This window comes from Alosa alosa, chromosome 7 (assembly GCF_017589495.1).
Source record: "Alosa alosa isolate M-15738 ecotype Scorff River chromosome 7, AALO_Geno_1.1, whole genome shotgun sequence".
Classification (NCBI taxonomy): domain Eukaryota; kingdom Metazoa; phylum Chordata; class Actinopteri; order Clupeiformes; family Clupeidae; genus Alosa; species Alosa alosa.
This window is the reverse complement of record NC_063195.1, coordinates 23,668,829-23,686,742: the sequence shown is the minus strand read 5'-3', so window position 1 is coordinate 23,686,742 and position 17,914 is coordinate 23,668,829. Positions and strand designations below refer to the sequence as shown.

At 42.3% G+C, this 17,914-nt stretch overlaps 3 protein-coding genes across 5 annotated transcripts; all 3 read left to right on the top strand.

Annotated features, from left to right (window-relative positions):
* The first annotated feature begins 803 nt into the window (after positions 1-803).
* Positions 804-8,043, top strand: LOC125298494 (zinc finger protein 271-like). Its single transcript, XM_048249256.1, has 7 exons — positions 804-1,079; positions 1,175-1,507; positions 1,618-1,679; positions 4,390-4,456; positions 4,551-4,724; positions 5,514-5,754; positions 6,151-8,043. Exons 2-7 carry the CDS (start codon positions 1,418-1,420, stop codon positions 7,353-7,355), a joined length of 1,839 nt encoding a protein of 612 aa, XP_048105213.1. The 5' UTR covers positions 804-1,079; positions 1,175-1,417; the 3' UTR covers positions 7,356-8,043.
* Positions 8,044-8,325: 282 nt separating this feature from the next.
* LOC125298506 (zinc finger protein 235-like) lies at positions 8,326-12,012 on the top strand. 2 transcript variants are annotated; one of them, XM_048249283.1, is made up of 5 exons: positions 8,326-8,707; positions 9,424-9,572; positions 9,700-9,829; positions 10,516-10,774; positions 10,971-12,012. In XM_048249283.1, exons 3-5 carry the CDS (start codon positions 9,827-9,829, stop codon positions 11,690-11,692), a joined length of 984 nt encoding a protein of 327 aa, XP_048105240.1. In that variant the 5' UTR covers positions 8,326-8,707; positions 9,424-9,572; positions 9,700-9,826; the 3' UTR covers positions 11,693-12,012. The 2 variants fall into 2 exon arrangements, with proteins under 2 accessions (XP_048105240.1, XP_048105241.1); XM_048249284.1 differs by lacking the exon at positions 8,326-8,707 and having other exon boundaries at positions 8,890-9,572.
* A 277-nt stretch (positions 12,013-12,289) lies between these two features.
* Positions 12,290-17,057, top strand: LOC125298489 (zinc finger protein 431-like). 2 transcript variants are annotated; one of them, XM_048249245.1, is made up of 7 exons: positions 12,290-12,425; positions 13,043-13,216; positions 13,327-13,388; positions 13,545-13,620; positions 13,930-14,122; positions 14,329-14,575; positions 14,736-14,877. In XM_048249245.1, exons 1-6 carry the CDS (start codon positions 12,417-12,419, stop codon positions 14,499-14,501), a joined length of 687 nt encoding a protein of 228 aa, XP_048105202.1. In that variant the 5' UTR covers positions 12,290-12,416; the 3' UTR covers positions 14,502-14,575; positions 14,736-14,877. The 2 variants fall into 2 exon arrangements, with proteins under 2 accessions (XP_048105202.1, XP_048105200.1); XM_048249243.1 differs by lacking the exons at positions 12,290-12,425; positions 13,043-13,216 and having other exon boundaries at positions 13,350-13,388; positions 13,545-14,122; positions 14,736-17,057.
* The last annotated feature ends 857 nt before the right edge of the window (positions 17,058-17,914 follow it).

Below are 17,914 nucleotides of genomic sequence, written 5' to 3'. Positions count from 1 at the left end.
ACTGTTTGCGTGCTATATTAGCACATTAGCACATATTCATAACGCTCCCCGCCCCCTCCATGCCACAGCCGAACTGTGGCCACTCTTTAAATAGTTAAATATATAGATATATAGACTTTACTTTACTTTATTTCTGCATTGTTGCACTGTTGGACTTACTTTTTACATTTGCACTATCACCATGACCACTATCACCATTGCACTACCACCATGACACTCATTCACACAGAGCACCTTAGAGCACCTTACCATACCTTACTATGCACAGAGAATCACAGGCTCAGTCCCTGCCTCAGTCATTGCAAGCGCCTTTGATTGATTAATCACCACTATGTGGATACTGTTTTTAGAATTTATTTAGATTAAGTGTTAGTTAGTATATTTTGTATTTTAGTATATTTAGCATATTCTTTATCTTCTACTGTCCTTATTGCTTAGTTGTGTTTTTATATTATATACTTTAATTACTCTTTCTGCTGTTAAAGAATGTGTTTGTGTTGTCTGTATGCTGCTGAGACCTTTAATTTCCCCTGGGGATCAATAAAGTATCTATCTATCTAACTATCTATCTAATTTATGTCAGTAATTCCATTCAAAAAGTGAAACTTGTATATTATATTCATTCATTACACACAGACTGGTATATTTCAAATGTTTATTTCTTTTAATTTTGATGATTATAACGGACAACTGTACATTGGTCTGGACCCTGTACAACCTACTCAGACTGGAACATTGATGCTCCAAACCCCTGGTGGTGGTAATGCACCAAGGACCAAGCCAATAAAATAAAAAGAAGAAAAATGGCCAACCCTGCAGTGTTACTCCTTGCCACGTGGGAGCGCTAAAGTACGGTCGCTATAGGCTACTTACCAAACAATTAACTTCGAAGAAAAAGATGGCATGCTTCAGTTTCAGTCAACATATTGAAATATCAACGGAGGAGACTTTGACTAAAGTTTTTGTTTTGAAATTGTCGTAGCTGTTTCGAAAGTGAAATGTGTTGAGCTCCGGTGATTCACCATCGTTTAGCGGCAGTAGGCCTATGACCGCTGCCATATGAGTCGATCATGGACGCCGTAAGTAAAATTAGGTATTACATCTATTAAAAACACGCAGCATTACCTTCTTCCCGGCTGGACATAAAAGAGTAACTTGCATTACTTTCCCATAGCTTAACGTCACGGACCCAGAGAGCTTGGTCGATATCGGATGAACAAGAACATTATACAGTGCAATATACGATAGCTAAGTGTTTTTGTTGAAGTTTTGATGTTGGTTTCGGGTGTTACTGTGACCCTTTGTTAATATCCGTTTGCATTGTTTACATTCATTTTGCTATGACCAAAAGTCTACGGGGCATGCCTTGCTGTTGGAGCAACGGCAAAGGGAAGTGGATTCCTTGCTGAGTGATCAGATGGAGTCCAATCTGCTGCTCAGGATACAAGTGGAAGACCTGCAGAAGAGACTGGACGAGAAGGAGAACAAACTCACACATGCCCAAGAGGTATTGGTGTCCAGTTTAAAAAAAAAAAAAAAAAAAAACATGAATCAGCTGTCTTTAATTTCAATATTTTTATCAGATGTTCGTAAATCCTTTTGTGCGTTGTACAATAGACTATCTCAGCTCTGAGGAACGAGGTGCAGTCACTACAGGAGCAACTGGCTTTTGAGAAAAGGTATGTTCAAGAGAATCATGTTATTCATATTGATTAGGATGACATCACTATAATTGATTGTGGATTGAGCTAGAGCTCTGCTTTTGTGGTGGATAGATGTAAGAGGGATTCCTGCACATGCTGAGCTCCTGAGTATCAGGCTACTCTGTTGCAATTGGGCTCATTCTTTGACACAAGCTTAAGTCACAGACCACTCAAAACTCTGTGCCATGTTGTTTGAGGTGCATTGACAGATGTGGGGAAATTCACATGAGTTGTATGCAATGTTTTATTGTTGGGTTATAGGATCTATGTCATCCGATTAAATTCTGACCTCCAGCCAAGTTGTATAGCAGGCTATAAATGTAAGTTGTGTAAGATTTGTGGACTAAAAGATAGGTTACAGATTGACTGTTTCGTTGATTTGAAAGACCCATCAACTGTGAAACAGGCACCTTACTTTGGACAATAGCTAAACAATTTATTCATACCATGGTTGGTAGGTTGTTTTATTAGTTGACATTGAGAATGGTGATATGCTGCTGTTGAGACTTCTAACATGAACGTGATAATGACTGGGTAGGCCCTACGAATGATTATTTTGAGCTCCAGTCCTTAACTTCCATTACATGATTATTCTTTCCTGAAGTGGCGTACACCATACATTTATTTACACTGGTGCCAAAAAGGAGCAACATTTTTGAGGAGTGATATAACCCTTAAAGGTGCTCTAAGCGATGCTGGGTAACATCACTTCTGTTGACTTTCAAACAAAACAGAGCTAGCTCGCTACTTCCTCCCCCTCCCTCCCGTGCAATTGAAACTCTCCTAAATGTGCATCTCGTCTGGGATTTGCTGGAACAGTTTGTTATGTTTTTATGGGCTAGGTTTGCCCAGGTTGTTTTTGTTGCCGTTTTTGCGTTTTTGGAGCCTGGGCTGTCCACAGAGATTGCGTTTTTTTACAGTGTATTCAGGACGTAGACGGCTAGCGGTTGGTTAGGTGATGTTTGCAGTAAGTGTAAAATGTTTTAGCCTAAAAAGTGTGTGGCATCGCTTAGAGCACCTTTAAGCCAGCTCCTGTCTATTATAGGCCACCAAGTAGTTACAGGAACGTAGTTATAGGAACAGTCCACTTCTAAACAGTTCTACTAACTACTCTACCCCAAAACCGGTTTTACAGGAACGTAGTTATAGGAACAGTCTAGGGAACATAGTTATAGGAACACTTCTAAACAGTTCTACTAACTACTCTCCCCCAAAACCGGTTTTACAGGAACAGTCTATGGAACGTTATAGGAAAACAGTTCTACTAACTACTCTCCCCCAAAACCGGTTTTACAGGAAAGTAGTTATAGGAACACTTCTAAACAGTTCTACTAACTACTCTCCCCCAAAACCGGTTTTACAGGAACGTAGTTATAGGAACAGTCTATGGAACATAGTTATAGGAACACTTCTAAACAGTTCTACTAACTACTCTCCCCCAAAACCGGTTTTACAGGAACGTAGTTATAGGAACAGTCTATGGAACATAGTTATAGGAACGTAGTTATAGGAACAGTCTATGGAACATAGTTATAGGAACACTTCTAAAGAGTTCTACTAACTACTCTCCCCCAAAACCGGATTTTCCATTTGCATTCGCACTGGCCAAGCGGCCATAGGCACTTGTTGCGCATTCAAATTAAAATTGCCCATTCAACTTAGGTTGACAGTGGGCGTGACTTATAAGTTAGACCAATCAACGTAGACCTAGGTCACTAAGGGTTCCTATGCGGACTAGGGAAAAGACCCTACCCTGAAGTAGGAGCTGAAAGAGTTACAGGAACTGCGGTCAGAGGAACTTAATAATCCCCAAGTTGGTCCGGTCGGAACACAAGAAAAAAAGGGTTCTAGGAACTGCAAAAATCCCTCTGGTGGGAAAGGGACTCCATGGTGATTTTGTTTGCACCTCCAACAACATGGTATATCTTTCGCTTCTTAATTGCAAACGGGTTCTCGACTGTTGTAGAAAGAAATGGCTGATCTTTAATGCAATGTCTATATATATATATATATATATATATATATATATATATATATATATATATATGTGTGTGTGTGTATGGCATATGGTTATGGTATTTAGAAGACACTTTTGTCCAAAGTGATGTACACATAACAACAATACAAAGTTCAATTTAACAGTAAATAACTTAAAAAGTTGGTAAGACTACATTATGGATAAAAGCAATAATAAACAGCAATGTCAATTAAATTAATAGCCTAATGAAAATAAATAAATACTATAATATACAAACCATAACGAATAAGAAAGGCTTAATAAACTAAGTGCATGTTGAACAGATATGCCTTTAGACCCCTCTTGAAAGAAAAGCATATATTCACAACACTGCTTACATTACCACCAACATAATGGTAAACATGGCTAAATTTCAAAATTCAAGAATATTTTAAGTTGCTGCAATAATTATGATTAGTTTCTGTATTAATGCATTACATTGCACATGTCAAACAAATTATTACTTACAGTATCTACATTGCCCATTATTCATCCAATGTTGCAAAGGCACATTCTGTTTACTAACCTGATATCATGTTGGTGCATGTTTTGTGTGATGTCTGTATGCTACTGAGACCTTTGAATTTCCCCATGGGGATCAATAAAGTATCTATCCATCCACCCACCCACACATATGATTTTAACCTGTAAGCACCCTTCTCCTTATAGGAAGCACCAGAAGCCACAGTCTTTAAGGTCCCGTCATGTCCGAGCCAAAATTGAAGCCAAGACCTTGGTAATCCGTACTCTTTTACAGTTGTTTTAACGTTGTTTTAAATTCATGTATGAAAAATTGAGCACTGTTAATCTTTTTTGTGTGTGTTTTCTAGGTATGCAGAGACCCACCATCAGCAGACCTGTCCTGTAGAACAGGGTTCAGTCCCACAGATCCATCCTGCAATGACATCACAGAGGGGTTGGCAAGGAGTCAGAATGTTGTGTCACACAACCTACCAATCATGTCAGAGAACTGGCCCCTGCCTTGGCGTGCAAGAACCAATGACGTGGGTATTTAATTATTTTTCATGCTGATGGTCAGAAGTGAAGGTCCGAACATGATTTGTGAACTGTTCAGAGTTGAGTTTAGAAAAGTGCTGTTGTGAACTTGAAATTATCTTCCAAAGTGCCTTTGTTTTAAAGGTAGGTGAGGTTTTAGTGAGGTAAAAAGGTTTTATAGGTCAGCGTTGCTGAATGATGTTGCATTTATTTATGCTTGTGTTTATGCTTCATAGCTGACGCTTTTGTCCAAAGCAATTTACATTATATTTGAACCAAGGACCAAACAAAACATTCCAGACAGGTAGCTCACCCCTCTCTTCAGTGCTCCCCGAGAAACTCCACACAGTGTTTTGTTATCTTTTGAGGGGCAGGCCACCCACACTGTGTTTCCCATTCACAGTGCTAACTAAGAAGTGTGTGTAAGAAGACTGGGTTTACAGTGTACAGAGAGGATGGAAAGTTAAAGAATCTTGAGAAGATATTTGCTTTGCATTTGCTTTCAGTGTTACAAAAACTGTTACGTGTTCGTTTAGATTTGTTTACCCTACTATGAAATGATATAACTGTGTTTGTGTAGGCTGTGTTGTGTGTACTACTCAGTAGAGTTTACAGCAGCGCGTCGAGCTGTGGTCATATAACCTACTGATAATTGGTCAACACAGGTTCGACTCCTGAACCTGCCGTTGCCATGTCGCCTTGGATAAAGGAATAGCAGTACTTACCTGTACTCGGTCCCAGGTCCTCGAATCTGGCATGCGTGCTAACAAAGAGCCTCTCCAATACTTTCTTTTTAGGTTTGTGTCGACCAACCCACCATTTTCCTTTCCTGCGTCGTGGAGCCCAACCTCACTCAGTCCTCAAGCTTTGGTAGGAACAGAGCAAGGTCACCACAGCAATGCCCAGTGAAGACCCTATTAGTGAGCATTGAGGACTGCAGACACAAACTTGGACCAGATGGAGTCTTCAAATTACTAGACAGGAAAGATGCGGAGGAAGCCGATGTATTCGATGAAGGCAGCAATCACAAACATAAAAGTAAGTGAAAGTGTGAAATGTGGTTGTGGCTATTTCTGTGCAGTTTGCCACTCTGTAGTGAAAGCAGCTATGCAAATCTTGGTCTGTATCGAGCAATCTAGTTACCAAGTAAAGCATTCTGACACCTTGTAAACACCACCCAGAGCTAATATTGCCATTGCTAAAAACTTGCTAACATGGTAACTGGTGTCTTTTGGAGTAACAAATTTCAGTAATCCCGAATACAGGACGCAGTCTGCAGACCTGAGCTGAAAGCAGTTGTTTGCTTTTGTTAAATTTTGTTTCTGTGAGGACTGGTGTCTTTTGGTAATTTAGTTAACAATGTTGTGATGTGGAAAGTGTTAACATTTATCTGTCTTTTTTCTAATTCTGCTATATGTCTCATTCACCTCTCAGATGAAGACCTCTTCTCTGGTATGGAGGATTCTTTTCTGGTCAAACACAAAGAAGAAAGGATGAATGGACTTTATTGCTGCAGTCAGTGTAGCAGGAGGTTTTCCAAACCAATCCTCCTCAATTTGCACCTGAAGATGCATGGCATTTCCCAGGTTAAATGTTCTGGTGACTCCGGGCGGCCATCCCACAGCAAGGAAAAGACCACTGAACGGTTATACTCCTGCAATCTATGTAGCAAGACTTTTTCTCAATCAAACCATCTCAAACTGCACCAACGAACACATAGATCGCACGTTGAATCTCAACAGCATATTAAAGACAGGCAACAGACTCTCCAAAAAGTGTCCTATGCCTGTGGTCAATGCAGTAAGACGTTTTCTCGGATAAACTACCTTACTCTGCACCAGAGAAGGCATAAAATGTCCATGGAATCCTCAGCTCCCATCAAAGATGCTAAGGAGTTAAACAGAGAAATATCCCATGCCTGCGATCAATGCAGTAAGACGTTTTCTCAGATAAACTACCTTAGACTGCACCAGACAATGCATATAAGGCCTCCTGAATCTCCAGTTCCCAATGAAGATGTTAAGAGAAAGCCCATCTGGAAAATTACCTATCCCTGCGATCAATGCAATAAGGTTTTTTCACAGATTAACTACCTCAGACTGCACCAGAAAGTGCATGGTAAGAGTTTATCATTTCAAATTCCCTGTTCAAACAAGGAACAAGCACAAAAGAAGAAAAAGATGTCTAGCAACACGCCTCCACGGTGTGGAACATGCGGGAAGGTTTTCTCAAGTCGGGCCTATCTTAAAGTTCACCAGCGGGTACACACCAATGAAAAGCCGTACGCCTGCGTTGTTTGTGACCGGACCTTCGCCACGTCCAGCAACCTCTACACACACCAGAGGACAAGGCACAAGGGTCAGTCCAGCACGTGCGGCGAGTGTGGCAGGAGCTTCCCGTGTCTATCTCAGGAGAAGCCCATTGCTTGCGCTAGCTGCTCCGCGGCGCGGAAAGTCAGACTGTTGGGCAAACTCCAGGAGCACCTGAGGCAGCGCGCTCAGGACAAGCCGCACCAGTGCCCGCGTTGTCCGATGAGGTTCGCGAGCGCGTCGGGGGCCAGAAGTCACGAGCGGAGCCACGCAGGAGAGAGGCCCCTCCGCTTGGTCGAGCTGCGGTCAGAAGTTCGGTCTGTTTGCTGAGCTCCAGCAGCACACGAGGGTGACGCACGCGCAGGAACAAAGGTCGCTTCTGCTCGAAAGCACAGGAGGAGGCACGCGGGAGAAAAGCCATAGGGCTGAATTTGATGCTCAAACTTCAGAAGGGTCAGCTGTCTCTTGCACAGTCCAGCAGCACCGAAAGTGCCAGAGGTTTACAAGAGGTAAACTTCAAAGTATACGAGTTGACGCCACAGGGATGAGGAGCATTTTTTCACCCAGTGCTGTGTCAAGACACACACACACACACACACACACACACACACACACACACACACAGTGCTGTGTCAAGGCTTAGACGCGACAACCACCTCACCATCTATGGTAGATGTTCGAAACAAGCACATAGTTAGTAGCATGCTTTTAATGCACTGCAGTAATACACAGCTCCTAAGATCAATGCTATGTTATGGCAAGTGTTTGAAATGTGTGATGAGGTGTATATTTCTGAGAAACTTTGTACTGTTTTAAGTTAAGTGTAATTCTGAATGATGCCCCCTCCTTTTTTTGCACTACAGTTTGAAATACTCAATGAATCTGCTAAAGTACTACAGAAGTACTCTATTGTTATTATTGTTGAGAGCAAGCAATACTAAGAAGAAACTAGACAGTATATTTGTACGTTCAGAGAGATTGATTGAAAAAAAAAAAATAAACACAATTTGTTCAGATAGACAGAGGTGGAGTGATTTGTTAATCCTCTGAGGGGACAGAGTCTGGACACGGTAAATGTATGATATTAAACTGATGGTGCCTGACAACTTATACATTGCAGAGTATGTTGCAGTTGGCCCTGATTCCTGCCGCTCAGTATATCGATATACAGCAACAAATGAATTTGCTTGACCAAGTAACTGATTTCAGTCATCCTGAATACAAGATGCAGTCTGCAGACCTGAGCTGAAAGCAGCTGTTTGCTTTTGATATTTTGTTTCTGTGAGGATAGAGCTTGGAGTGAATGTGTGTGGATGTTGATAGTTTGAATATGGTAATAACTCACTGAAAACGGTAGTAACACCCTGGAAAACTCCCTGGAACTCCCATATTACCTGAAGCACAAATGTAGTGCAAGTAAAACCATCCAGGGTAAAACCTCCTCCAAGCCATCTAGTGGTGCTGCTACCAACGAAATATGTGCTGTTGAAGTCACATGGCCACAGTGAATAAAATCTAAGGCGTGACGAAACATTTTTTTCTCTGTAGCAACACTGAACAAGAGACTGTATTATTTTACGTTTTTTGGAAGAGACATGTAGCCTAGTCAGAGAATTAACGTTCGTTGAATGATAACAATCCTGGCAACTTGCCGCACCCGAAAGAACGCATACCTGGATGCAGTAAGTTCGTCCACTAACGCAACAACTTAGTGTGTGTTGTGGTGTCTTTTTTTTATCGTTAAGCTCGCCCAGAATGTGTTTATAAATTCCCTGCCTCTCAAAATATCTAGCGTATTAACATAACTTGCTTAATGTAGTGTAGATTCGCCAGCCGACTGGATGTCTCGGCCAGGTGGGTTCAATTGATATCATTAATGTTGCGGTAGCGTTTGTTTCAGTGATATGATTTTTTTTTTTTTTAAATGCTTTGATCTCTCCGCTTTACATGCTGTATGCACACTGACTGGACACAACGAAGACCGTTGTAGAGATCTAGTGCTGGTCTCCAGCGCTAAATGCAGGGCAGTAATTTTGCTTCATGGCCTTTGACTGCAGACATTGGTGATGGCCTAAAAGCAGAATTATCCACCATATTTCCTACACAGATCTGCACATTCCCCGAGAGCAGCAAATGTTCAAAACGACCAGAAAGGGGATAAAATGTGCACAAATATGAAAGGCTATAAACATAACACTACAATGTAATAACCTAGCACAGGGACTGGATTCTGGCATTGCAACCTGCTGAACACTTAATGTAGCCACAATGTTATATTTTTAAAATCATAAATCATCTCTTGTCCTGTGTCATTATGCTCAAAGCAGACACAATAAGATTCAGTGCAGTAGTTTGGCCCTTTGTCTTGTTTGTGTAGTTGCTTGTTTGTTTGTTTCAGTGCAAAGATTGAAACACTGCATCCCAGTTCTTGTTGAAGAAGCAGCTAGAGAGAAGCAGAGTCTGTCCAGACACTGACTCAGACTGAGTTCCATCAGCTAACACGTGGAGGCCCTTCAGAAGAGACAAGAGGAAAACAAACTCACAGAGGTATCACCCAATAGCTTGCCCAATTAGTGGGCCCAGGCGCCAAAACTGTGCATCACCCCTTTGCAGTGATTCAAAGTTCTAAGCAGATTATTGTGTGTGTATGTGTGATTGTGTGTTCTTCAATCAGTCTCAGAGCTCTTTGGGACGAGATTCATTGTGCAGAGGAACAGCTATTCACTGCGACACAGACAGAATCAAGACATTTTTTTTCCAGAGCCTGCAAGCTGTCTGCTCCAACACTCCAACTGAGCATCATGGTATTCCCTTCACTCTAATAATTATTTTGCCTTATTATAACATATGTAAAGTAGTATGGTGGGAGCTTTTTGCACATGAAGTCATCCATGGGTCAGATCGGTATGTCATAGAACTGACCCAAACATCAGCCAACTAGAACCAACAATAATGTGGTGTGTCACTGTTCTTTGTTCACTGCAAAAACTGCTTATCTAACCAAGTGTTATTAATTGTATTAGGATAAAAAATCTAGTTGGTATTGTTTTTATTGTTTGTTCACTGCCTCGTAAGATCATTTTGACCTAATTTTAAGGGCAGCCTGTCTTATGTTAAGACGCCTTATGCAGACAAATTTGCTTAATGCAATGGCAGCCATTGTTCTTTGTTAATTTTGAAATATTGCTTAAGGTCAGGTGTTTGATTACTTTTTTAATCAGGCTTCTGCTCTGGTGAACAGCTGAAACTATTGAACTCTACAGGACTGCTATTTTAGTTTCTTTATCAAGATACAAATGAAGATATGAACACTAATTTTGAAACAGAAAGTTTAACATTTTAAAGCCTCATACACAGTCTGTAATGTATGTTTCCACAAACAAAATGGAATATTGTGGATTGTAATTTTCTGCTTGGATTTAACTTGGTTTTCTCTACTGTGGCCATACCACAACCCCTAACCTTTAACCACCATCTTCTTTTACTGCAGGAACGTGTGGACAGACGCACCCGGTTCCTCTCCCGTATCTCGGAAGCCAAACCCGCCGATCCTTCAGGCTCAGTCAGTAACACTGACAAGTCCCCACAGATGAGAATGGTGTCAGTCCGGCTGGAGGACTGTAGCCACAAACTGGGACCAAACGGAGTTTTTATTGTGCAAGGGCCGGTGCATCATGCTGGGGTTGAGGACAGTGATGAAGACGATGATGATGATGGAGATGGAAGAGATAGCGATTACATCCCTGACAGTGAGTATGAACGGTAGTTGTTGGTACATTACTGATTTGGCTATCAGTTGTTAGTTTGTGTTTTTAAGTGTGTCATAAAACCAAAAACAAAAGAATGCCACTAGCCAATCAATGGCTTCAACAATGCAGTATGATAAGTGGTGTCAAAGCAAATAACCCTAATTGGTGTAAAATCAGACCTCCTGAACTCCTCCAGGTAAACGCCTCCAGTATTGCTCTAGAGGGCGAGGTCGTGGCTCCTCCTCTGGGAAACGAACACACAAAGACCAGGGGACGTCGGCGAGCACAAGAAACTATTCCTGCAACCGGTGCCGCAAGACATTTTCTCAACTGAACCATCTCAAACTGCACGAGAGGACGCACACAAAGAGGGCGTTCATCAAAAGTCCGCGTGAATCTGGCGGAAAAGGCAAGACCAAGTCGACCCCAAGCACGCCCTATTCCTGTGATCTGTGCAGTAAGACGTACTCTCAACTCAATCACCTCAAACTGCACCAGAGAACACACAAAGGAGGACAAGAGAAGGAAAAGAGGAAGCCAAGTCAGACCCAGTCTAATAAGTGTGACCTGTGCGGGAAGGTGTTTTCAAGCCAAGCCTACATCAGCATTCACAAGCGAATACACACGGGCGAGAAGCGCTACAGCTGCAGTGTTTGCGGAAAAGCCTTCACCCAAGCTAGCGCTCGCACGGTACACCAGAGGAAGCACGACAAAGAGAGTTCCTCTTTGGCTGACGTTCGTCCCCAGCAGGGCCGCCAGAAGCGCTCAAAGCAGACTGTGGGGGGTGATGACCAGCAAGCGCAGAGTGCAGAGAGTCTCGAAACTCCAAAGGACGCAGAAACACGTGGACGTGTTGAAAATGGAGAAGAGTGCTCCCTGGACAATGCCGTCCCTCAACAAGAGGATGTTGCACAGTAACAGTTTCAAGATTATTATTATTATTATTATTATTATTATTATTATTATTATTATTGTATGTTTTCATAGAACGTTATTATGTACACACATTATGTGTTCAAGGAAAGTGTCCTATTATGTTATGTTATTGGCAGGCTTTTTACCATGCGAAGATATTCATACATTCATACAATTGTACACATACATACATGTAAGTGGTATTTGGTCCAAGAGAACAAGTACACCAGTCTTAGCAAACTTATTTAATGTATAGTGTAACTAAAGTCCTGTTAGTTTGTGATGTGTTGGTGTTAAAATAAAACATTTTAAATTAATCATCATTCACAGCTACAAGTGTTATTGTCTTTTATGCATTAATTATGAAAATATTCTGCATGCACAGGAAAGATTTTGCATGATTTTGCTAGTAGGGCTGTAACCATGGCTGCAGCTAGGGAAATTACACATTAACAGGATGGAAGTGGCTTATGGGATTGGAATAGGATACCATTGCAAGAGAAGACCGATTCAGACACAACTATAGCAGCATGCATTGGCTACTTCTAACATCTGGGGGCGCTATGGATTATCTCCGCCATGTATCTTTCTGAGAGGAGAAGAAGACGAAACAGAAAAGATGTTGGATATGTGGTGGAAGTAATGAAATAATACAGCCAAAATACAATTATCAGACTACACTTTTTGTTACACATGAAAGAGCGTTTATTACTTAATGTAATTTATCATGGATAACGTAAGTCCCTAATTTAAGAGCCTTGCATTTCATTAGTCTGAGACACCAGGTAGATGCTGCAACGCAACTGTGGGTGATGGGCATGTTATTATTGTAGCTTAGTTTTTATTTTAACCATATTGACCGGTCATTTTTCGGGAAGTATAGGCTAGACTAGGCTACTTCAACTTCAGAGCACTACACTGTAGCCATGCACGGGGTGAGGTCATTGAATAGTAGATTCTGCGTAGGCTAGGTTCTGAGTTGTGACAGATTGTCTCACCTGGGAATGTCTCAATAGCACATTGTTTCTTCATTTTCTTATACATGACCGAAAATGCACATACTGTGGACGCCTGACCAAACGCTAGATCTGTCCCAAAGATTACTTTTTAAACCTTACACGGCTCTGGATAGCTCATTTAAAAAAAAAAAAAAACATCTGTCCGGCAGTTTAATAAAACTAAACAAACGATCCCACATTTTGTAGCAACACATGCTGCTATTGCCTAATATTAGGACCTCTCATAACACATGCAAACTTCATGACTGATGCATATTGCCATTTCAACTTTCTCCCAGGATTCAAGTATGGGATTACTTTGAACATTCTGTTTCTATGGTTTTACTTTTTGTAGAGCGAAGGCTCAAACCTAGCATCCCAAGTCTTGTTGGAGAAGCTAGAGGCGGAAGCAAATTCCAACCTGGCACAAAGTGATCAGATAGAAGCCAACCTGCTCCTCAAGTTAGAAGTGGAAGACCTGAAGATAAGACTGGACGACAAGGAAAACAGACTCACTCAGGCCCAAGATGTAAGTTTCCTGTGTTCTCTCCCTTGTGTTAATGTCTCTCACTGATTCAAAGCTTGAAGCAAGTGTGTGTGTGTGTGTGTGTGTGCGTGTGTGTACTTGCTCCCCAACAGACTATCAGGGCTCTGAGAGATGAGGTCAACTCACTCCATGAGCGTCTGGATATTGAGAAAAGGTATGTGGGGCTTGCTGAGTGTCACAGCCCTGTTCTGTTTCTTGGGCACAGAAAAGAGGTGCATGAACATCGCATATAATTTAATATGATATACATTCTTATACGATGTTAACAAATAAACAAACAAACAAGTATTCTGCCATTAATTTTGCTCAGGAAGTACCAGAACCTGATGGAACAACTGTCCCAGAAATCACAGTTTGTTCGACCAGACAGTGAAGACAAGACCGTGGTATTCCCTCCTATCAGCTAACTCGTTCACGTTGTTCTCTGTAAAGCGCCTTTTATGACCACCACACTGCCTGTTGATAATGTGAATTGTTGATGACAGTATGGTAATGAGCAAAAAAATTGAAATCCAGTACATCATTAGAACACCATCAGCCTTTCTTTGTACAATAATACAAACACAAATATTACACTTCAAGTCAAATCAGGTCAAGCCAAAGCTTTGCAAGTCATGCAATACATGATCATGTAACATATCATGGTGACGGAGCATTGTTGCACATAACGTTCCCTCCCATTCTTTTCTGTTTAGGCTTGTGTAGATCGACCCACCCTTTTCCTTTCCTGTGTGTCAGAGCCCAACCTCACTGACCCCTCAGGCCCACCATCATTTCTAGCCCAGTCCTCTACCACAGAGCCTTCTCCCACATACCCATCCTGCAGTGGTGATGTTGTGGAAAGGGATTGGCACACAACAACAACAACAACAACAACCAAAAAGCGACGTAAGGACTGACATCATCTTATTTTATTTTGTTATTGTCATATTTATTTGCCTGTGAAAGGCTCAATCTTCATGCCACAGGTACAGTTTCTGAATTTCCTTAAATCCACTATTTTCATCCATATGTTAGGTAAAGGTTACATTACTGTACAGTAGTATTGCTTTGCATTGCACTCTCTGAGAATCTCTCCCACCCTTACTCAATAGGTAGACCAATGCAGACCCTCAAAGCCAAACCCCACTGCCCCTTCAGACTTTGGCAGGAACACAGGAAGGTCTCCACAACCTTTTCCACTGAGGATGTTATCAGTGAGCCTGGAGGACTGCAGACACAAACTCCAGCCAAATGGGGTCTTCAATGTACAATCACTGGGACATGAAGATGAGGGTGGAGATGGAGATGATGATGAAGATGAGGGTGGTGATGAAGATTATGCAGATTACACCACTGAAAGTAAGTTGTAGCTATAGATCAATTTCTGCTCTCCAGATGATCAAAATACTGCAAAAATTGGCATATATTGTCGGTCATATACGAAACATATGGCAAAATCATGCTGTGCTATGATAACATCATGAGTTTTCAGAAATATTTACCTTCAAATGTCTTCCAGGTGAGCGATACCAGTTTGGATCTGAAGATGGTCCCTTTCGGATTTCAGTTGAAGAAAAGACAGAGTTTAAAAGAAGACCTTTGGCGAATCACCTGAAATTGCATCAGAAGATGCACAACAAGAAGCTCCTCCTCAATAGTCCCTGTGCACCTGAAGGAGAAGTACGAGACCAGGCGAAGCCTAACGAAGATGGTGGCTTTTCCTGCGACCAGTGCAGTAGATCACTTTCTCGATTCAGTGACCTTAAACGGCACCAGAGGACGCATCAACGTTTAAAATCCAGTAAGATCCAAGGTCATAAATGCGAGACATGTGATAGAATGTTTTCACATCCATCAACTCTCCATATTCATGAGAGGGTGCACACCAGAGAGAAACCTTACACCTGTACTGTTTGTGGAAAAGGGTTCACTCAGTTAGGCAACCTTAAAGCACACCACAGAAAACATGAAAAGGAGTCCTCTTTGGGTCACGCCGGCATGCAAACTCAGGACATGTCCGGCACATCGCTAGAGGATCAGAGCAAGTACGAGGACAATGGGAAGGTCTCTCATATTGACAGCTTGCTAGGACTTCGTCGGAACACCCACACGGAACAGAGGCCATATGCTTGTAGTGCTTGCGGAAAGGCATTCTTTCAAGCGAGTAGCCTTCGAGAGCACATTCGAACACACGAGAAAAAGAAGTCTGTGGTTGACAGTGCCCTTGAACATCGAGCTGTGACCAGTGTTGCTCGTCCAAAGCCCCACAAGTGTGCCGACTGCGGCAAGGCTTTCTCTTTCAAGGCTCAGCTACAGGTCCACCAGAGAAAGCACACCGGCGAAAAACCTTACGCTTGTGACATTTGTGAAAAGGCCTTCAGTCAATTAGCCGGTCTACAAGTGCACCAGCTAATGCGCCACAACAAAACTGGTAAGCTGAGAGTGTTTGAGTGTGACATGTGTGAAAAGAAACTTCCGAGTTCATCTGCGCTCCTAGCCCATAAGCAAAAACACCAGCCAACAAATGCGAGAGAGAAACCTTACTCTTGCACCCTGTGCGAGAAGCAGTTCAGCCTGCTGGATTACCTCCGAAATCACGAGCGATGGCACACCATGGAGAAGAGACATCGGTGTTCTCATTGCGAGAAGACATTCATGACGCCATCGAAACTAAGGCAGCACATGCCAAAGCATACAGGGGAGAAACCCTATTCTTGTTCCCAGTGTTCGAAGGCCTTCAAAAGTTCTTCTGGACTTAAAGAGCACATCAAAATCCACACAGGAGAGATGCCTTATAAGTGTTCCATCTGCAACAAAGCGTTCAAGTCCTGGTCGAATCGCCAGGCCCATGAGAGAACTCACTCTAGAGAAAGACCCTACCTCTGCCACTTCTGTGGCAAGGCATTTCGGGACGGCAGCAGTCTTAACAGACACCAGAAAACGCACACTGGTGACAAACCGCACGCATGCACACACTGTGGCCAGAGGTTTTTGACGTTGACGAACCTCAACAGGCACCAGCTGCGACACACAGGGCAGAGGCCTCATCTGTGCACCGTGTGCGGTAAGACATTCTCCCGCCCGGAGATCCTCAAGACACACCACAGGGTTCACACGGGAGAGAGACCCTACTGCTGCACCATCTGTGATGAGCGCTTTGCCTACATACAGAGCCTACAGTCACACCAGAAGAGAGAGCACCAGAAACAAGAGCACTCTGCGAATGGCAGGCATCACCGTGCTCGGTGTGTGAAGAGTTCTGAAGCACTACAGGACGTAGAAACCCACAGACCAGGTATTCAAAATGGAGGTGCATTGGACGGCATTGTTGACGGCGCTGCGTCTGATGACCAAAACAGACTAACTGATCTAAATGTTTGATGCTTATCGTTTTTGGTGATTGGACTGGATTTTTTTTTCGTGCAAAGGGATGCCCATCATCTTACCTTGGGACATATCTTTCTGTTGGTTGATATCTGTTCAAAATCTTATGCAGTGTTGGAGCATTTACATTTCTTAAACATATGGCTATGTCTTCACATGCACTGTGGTGGGGACATTCTTATTTGTATTGTATGGTCAAATTTTCAGGTGTGACAACACGTTACACTTCCTTCCATTGCCCCGTACTTGAGTTTTGAGAAAACTGCAGAAGTCCACTGAGTACGGCGTATGTTCAGCTGATTGTACTGCATTTGCAGGTGGTGCTGGATATTGCAGGTCAAAGTAACCCACATGTTTGACTTGTCAGACTGCTTAAGACAGAATGCAGATCTGTATCAGTGTTTTGTTCTTGCCGCCAGTTCCAATAATCATATTTACATATTAAATTCTCAAAATATTCTGTATTCCCAGTGATCTTTTTGAGCATGTGCATTTCTTTCTTGAAATATGTTATGAGTAACATCAACCTATTTATTCTCCCTATGAGACCATGTCTTTTAAATTATGTACATATTTAGACATTTACATTAGGCCTGTGTGCAGAATAATAACTTTTGATATAACCTTATGTTAACAGTAGAGCAGACTGATAGAAGTGAGGCCTGAGTAGTAGGCCTAGTTAGCCTGACGAGCCAGACCCACATTAAAATGTAGGGTCTGGGCACTCACCGTTCGCAGTGCTCAGTCCGAGGGGCGGGATAATCAGTTGTCTTTCAAATTCCCTCTGCACGCAATAGGACAGCGGCAGCGCTATGAGTCCCATGCGTTTCCCACCAGCGGAGCTAGTTGGCTAGTTCAAATGTTTGCCAACTTCATAAAAGCTTAACTCGTGTCACACCTAACGGCTCTATACACGATTCATTGGCCTGATTAAGTTTCGATTTCTGGAGCTCACAAGCCAACGGAGAGGTGCTAGACTAGCCCTGGCAGCAATTGTAATTTGCAGCCGCTAGGGGCGCGTCTAGATTTCTAGGCTAAGGCCTAGTAATTCACAGACAAAAGAGGACAGAGGCGGAGGCAGTATTCCAAAATACTGTGAGGGAAAGGCTCAGGGTGAGCCTGAAGATGTCCAGAGCTTTAATCTGAAAATGTGTTATGAAAAGTGTAAAATAGAAAATAAACATTGGTCTGCTCAAATGGGGCTTAATGGACGATACCTTTACTATTAAGTTAAAAACAAAAGAAAATAAGTCCTACGTCCTTCCACTAGGTGGCGAGATTAATACTCAATCGCGTATAAATCTAACAGAAGAA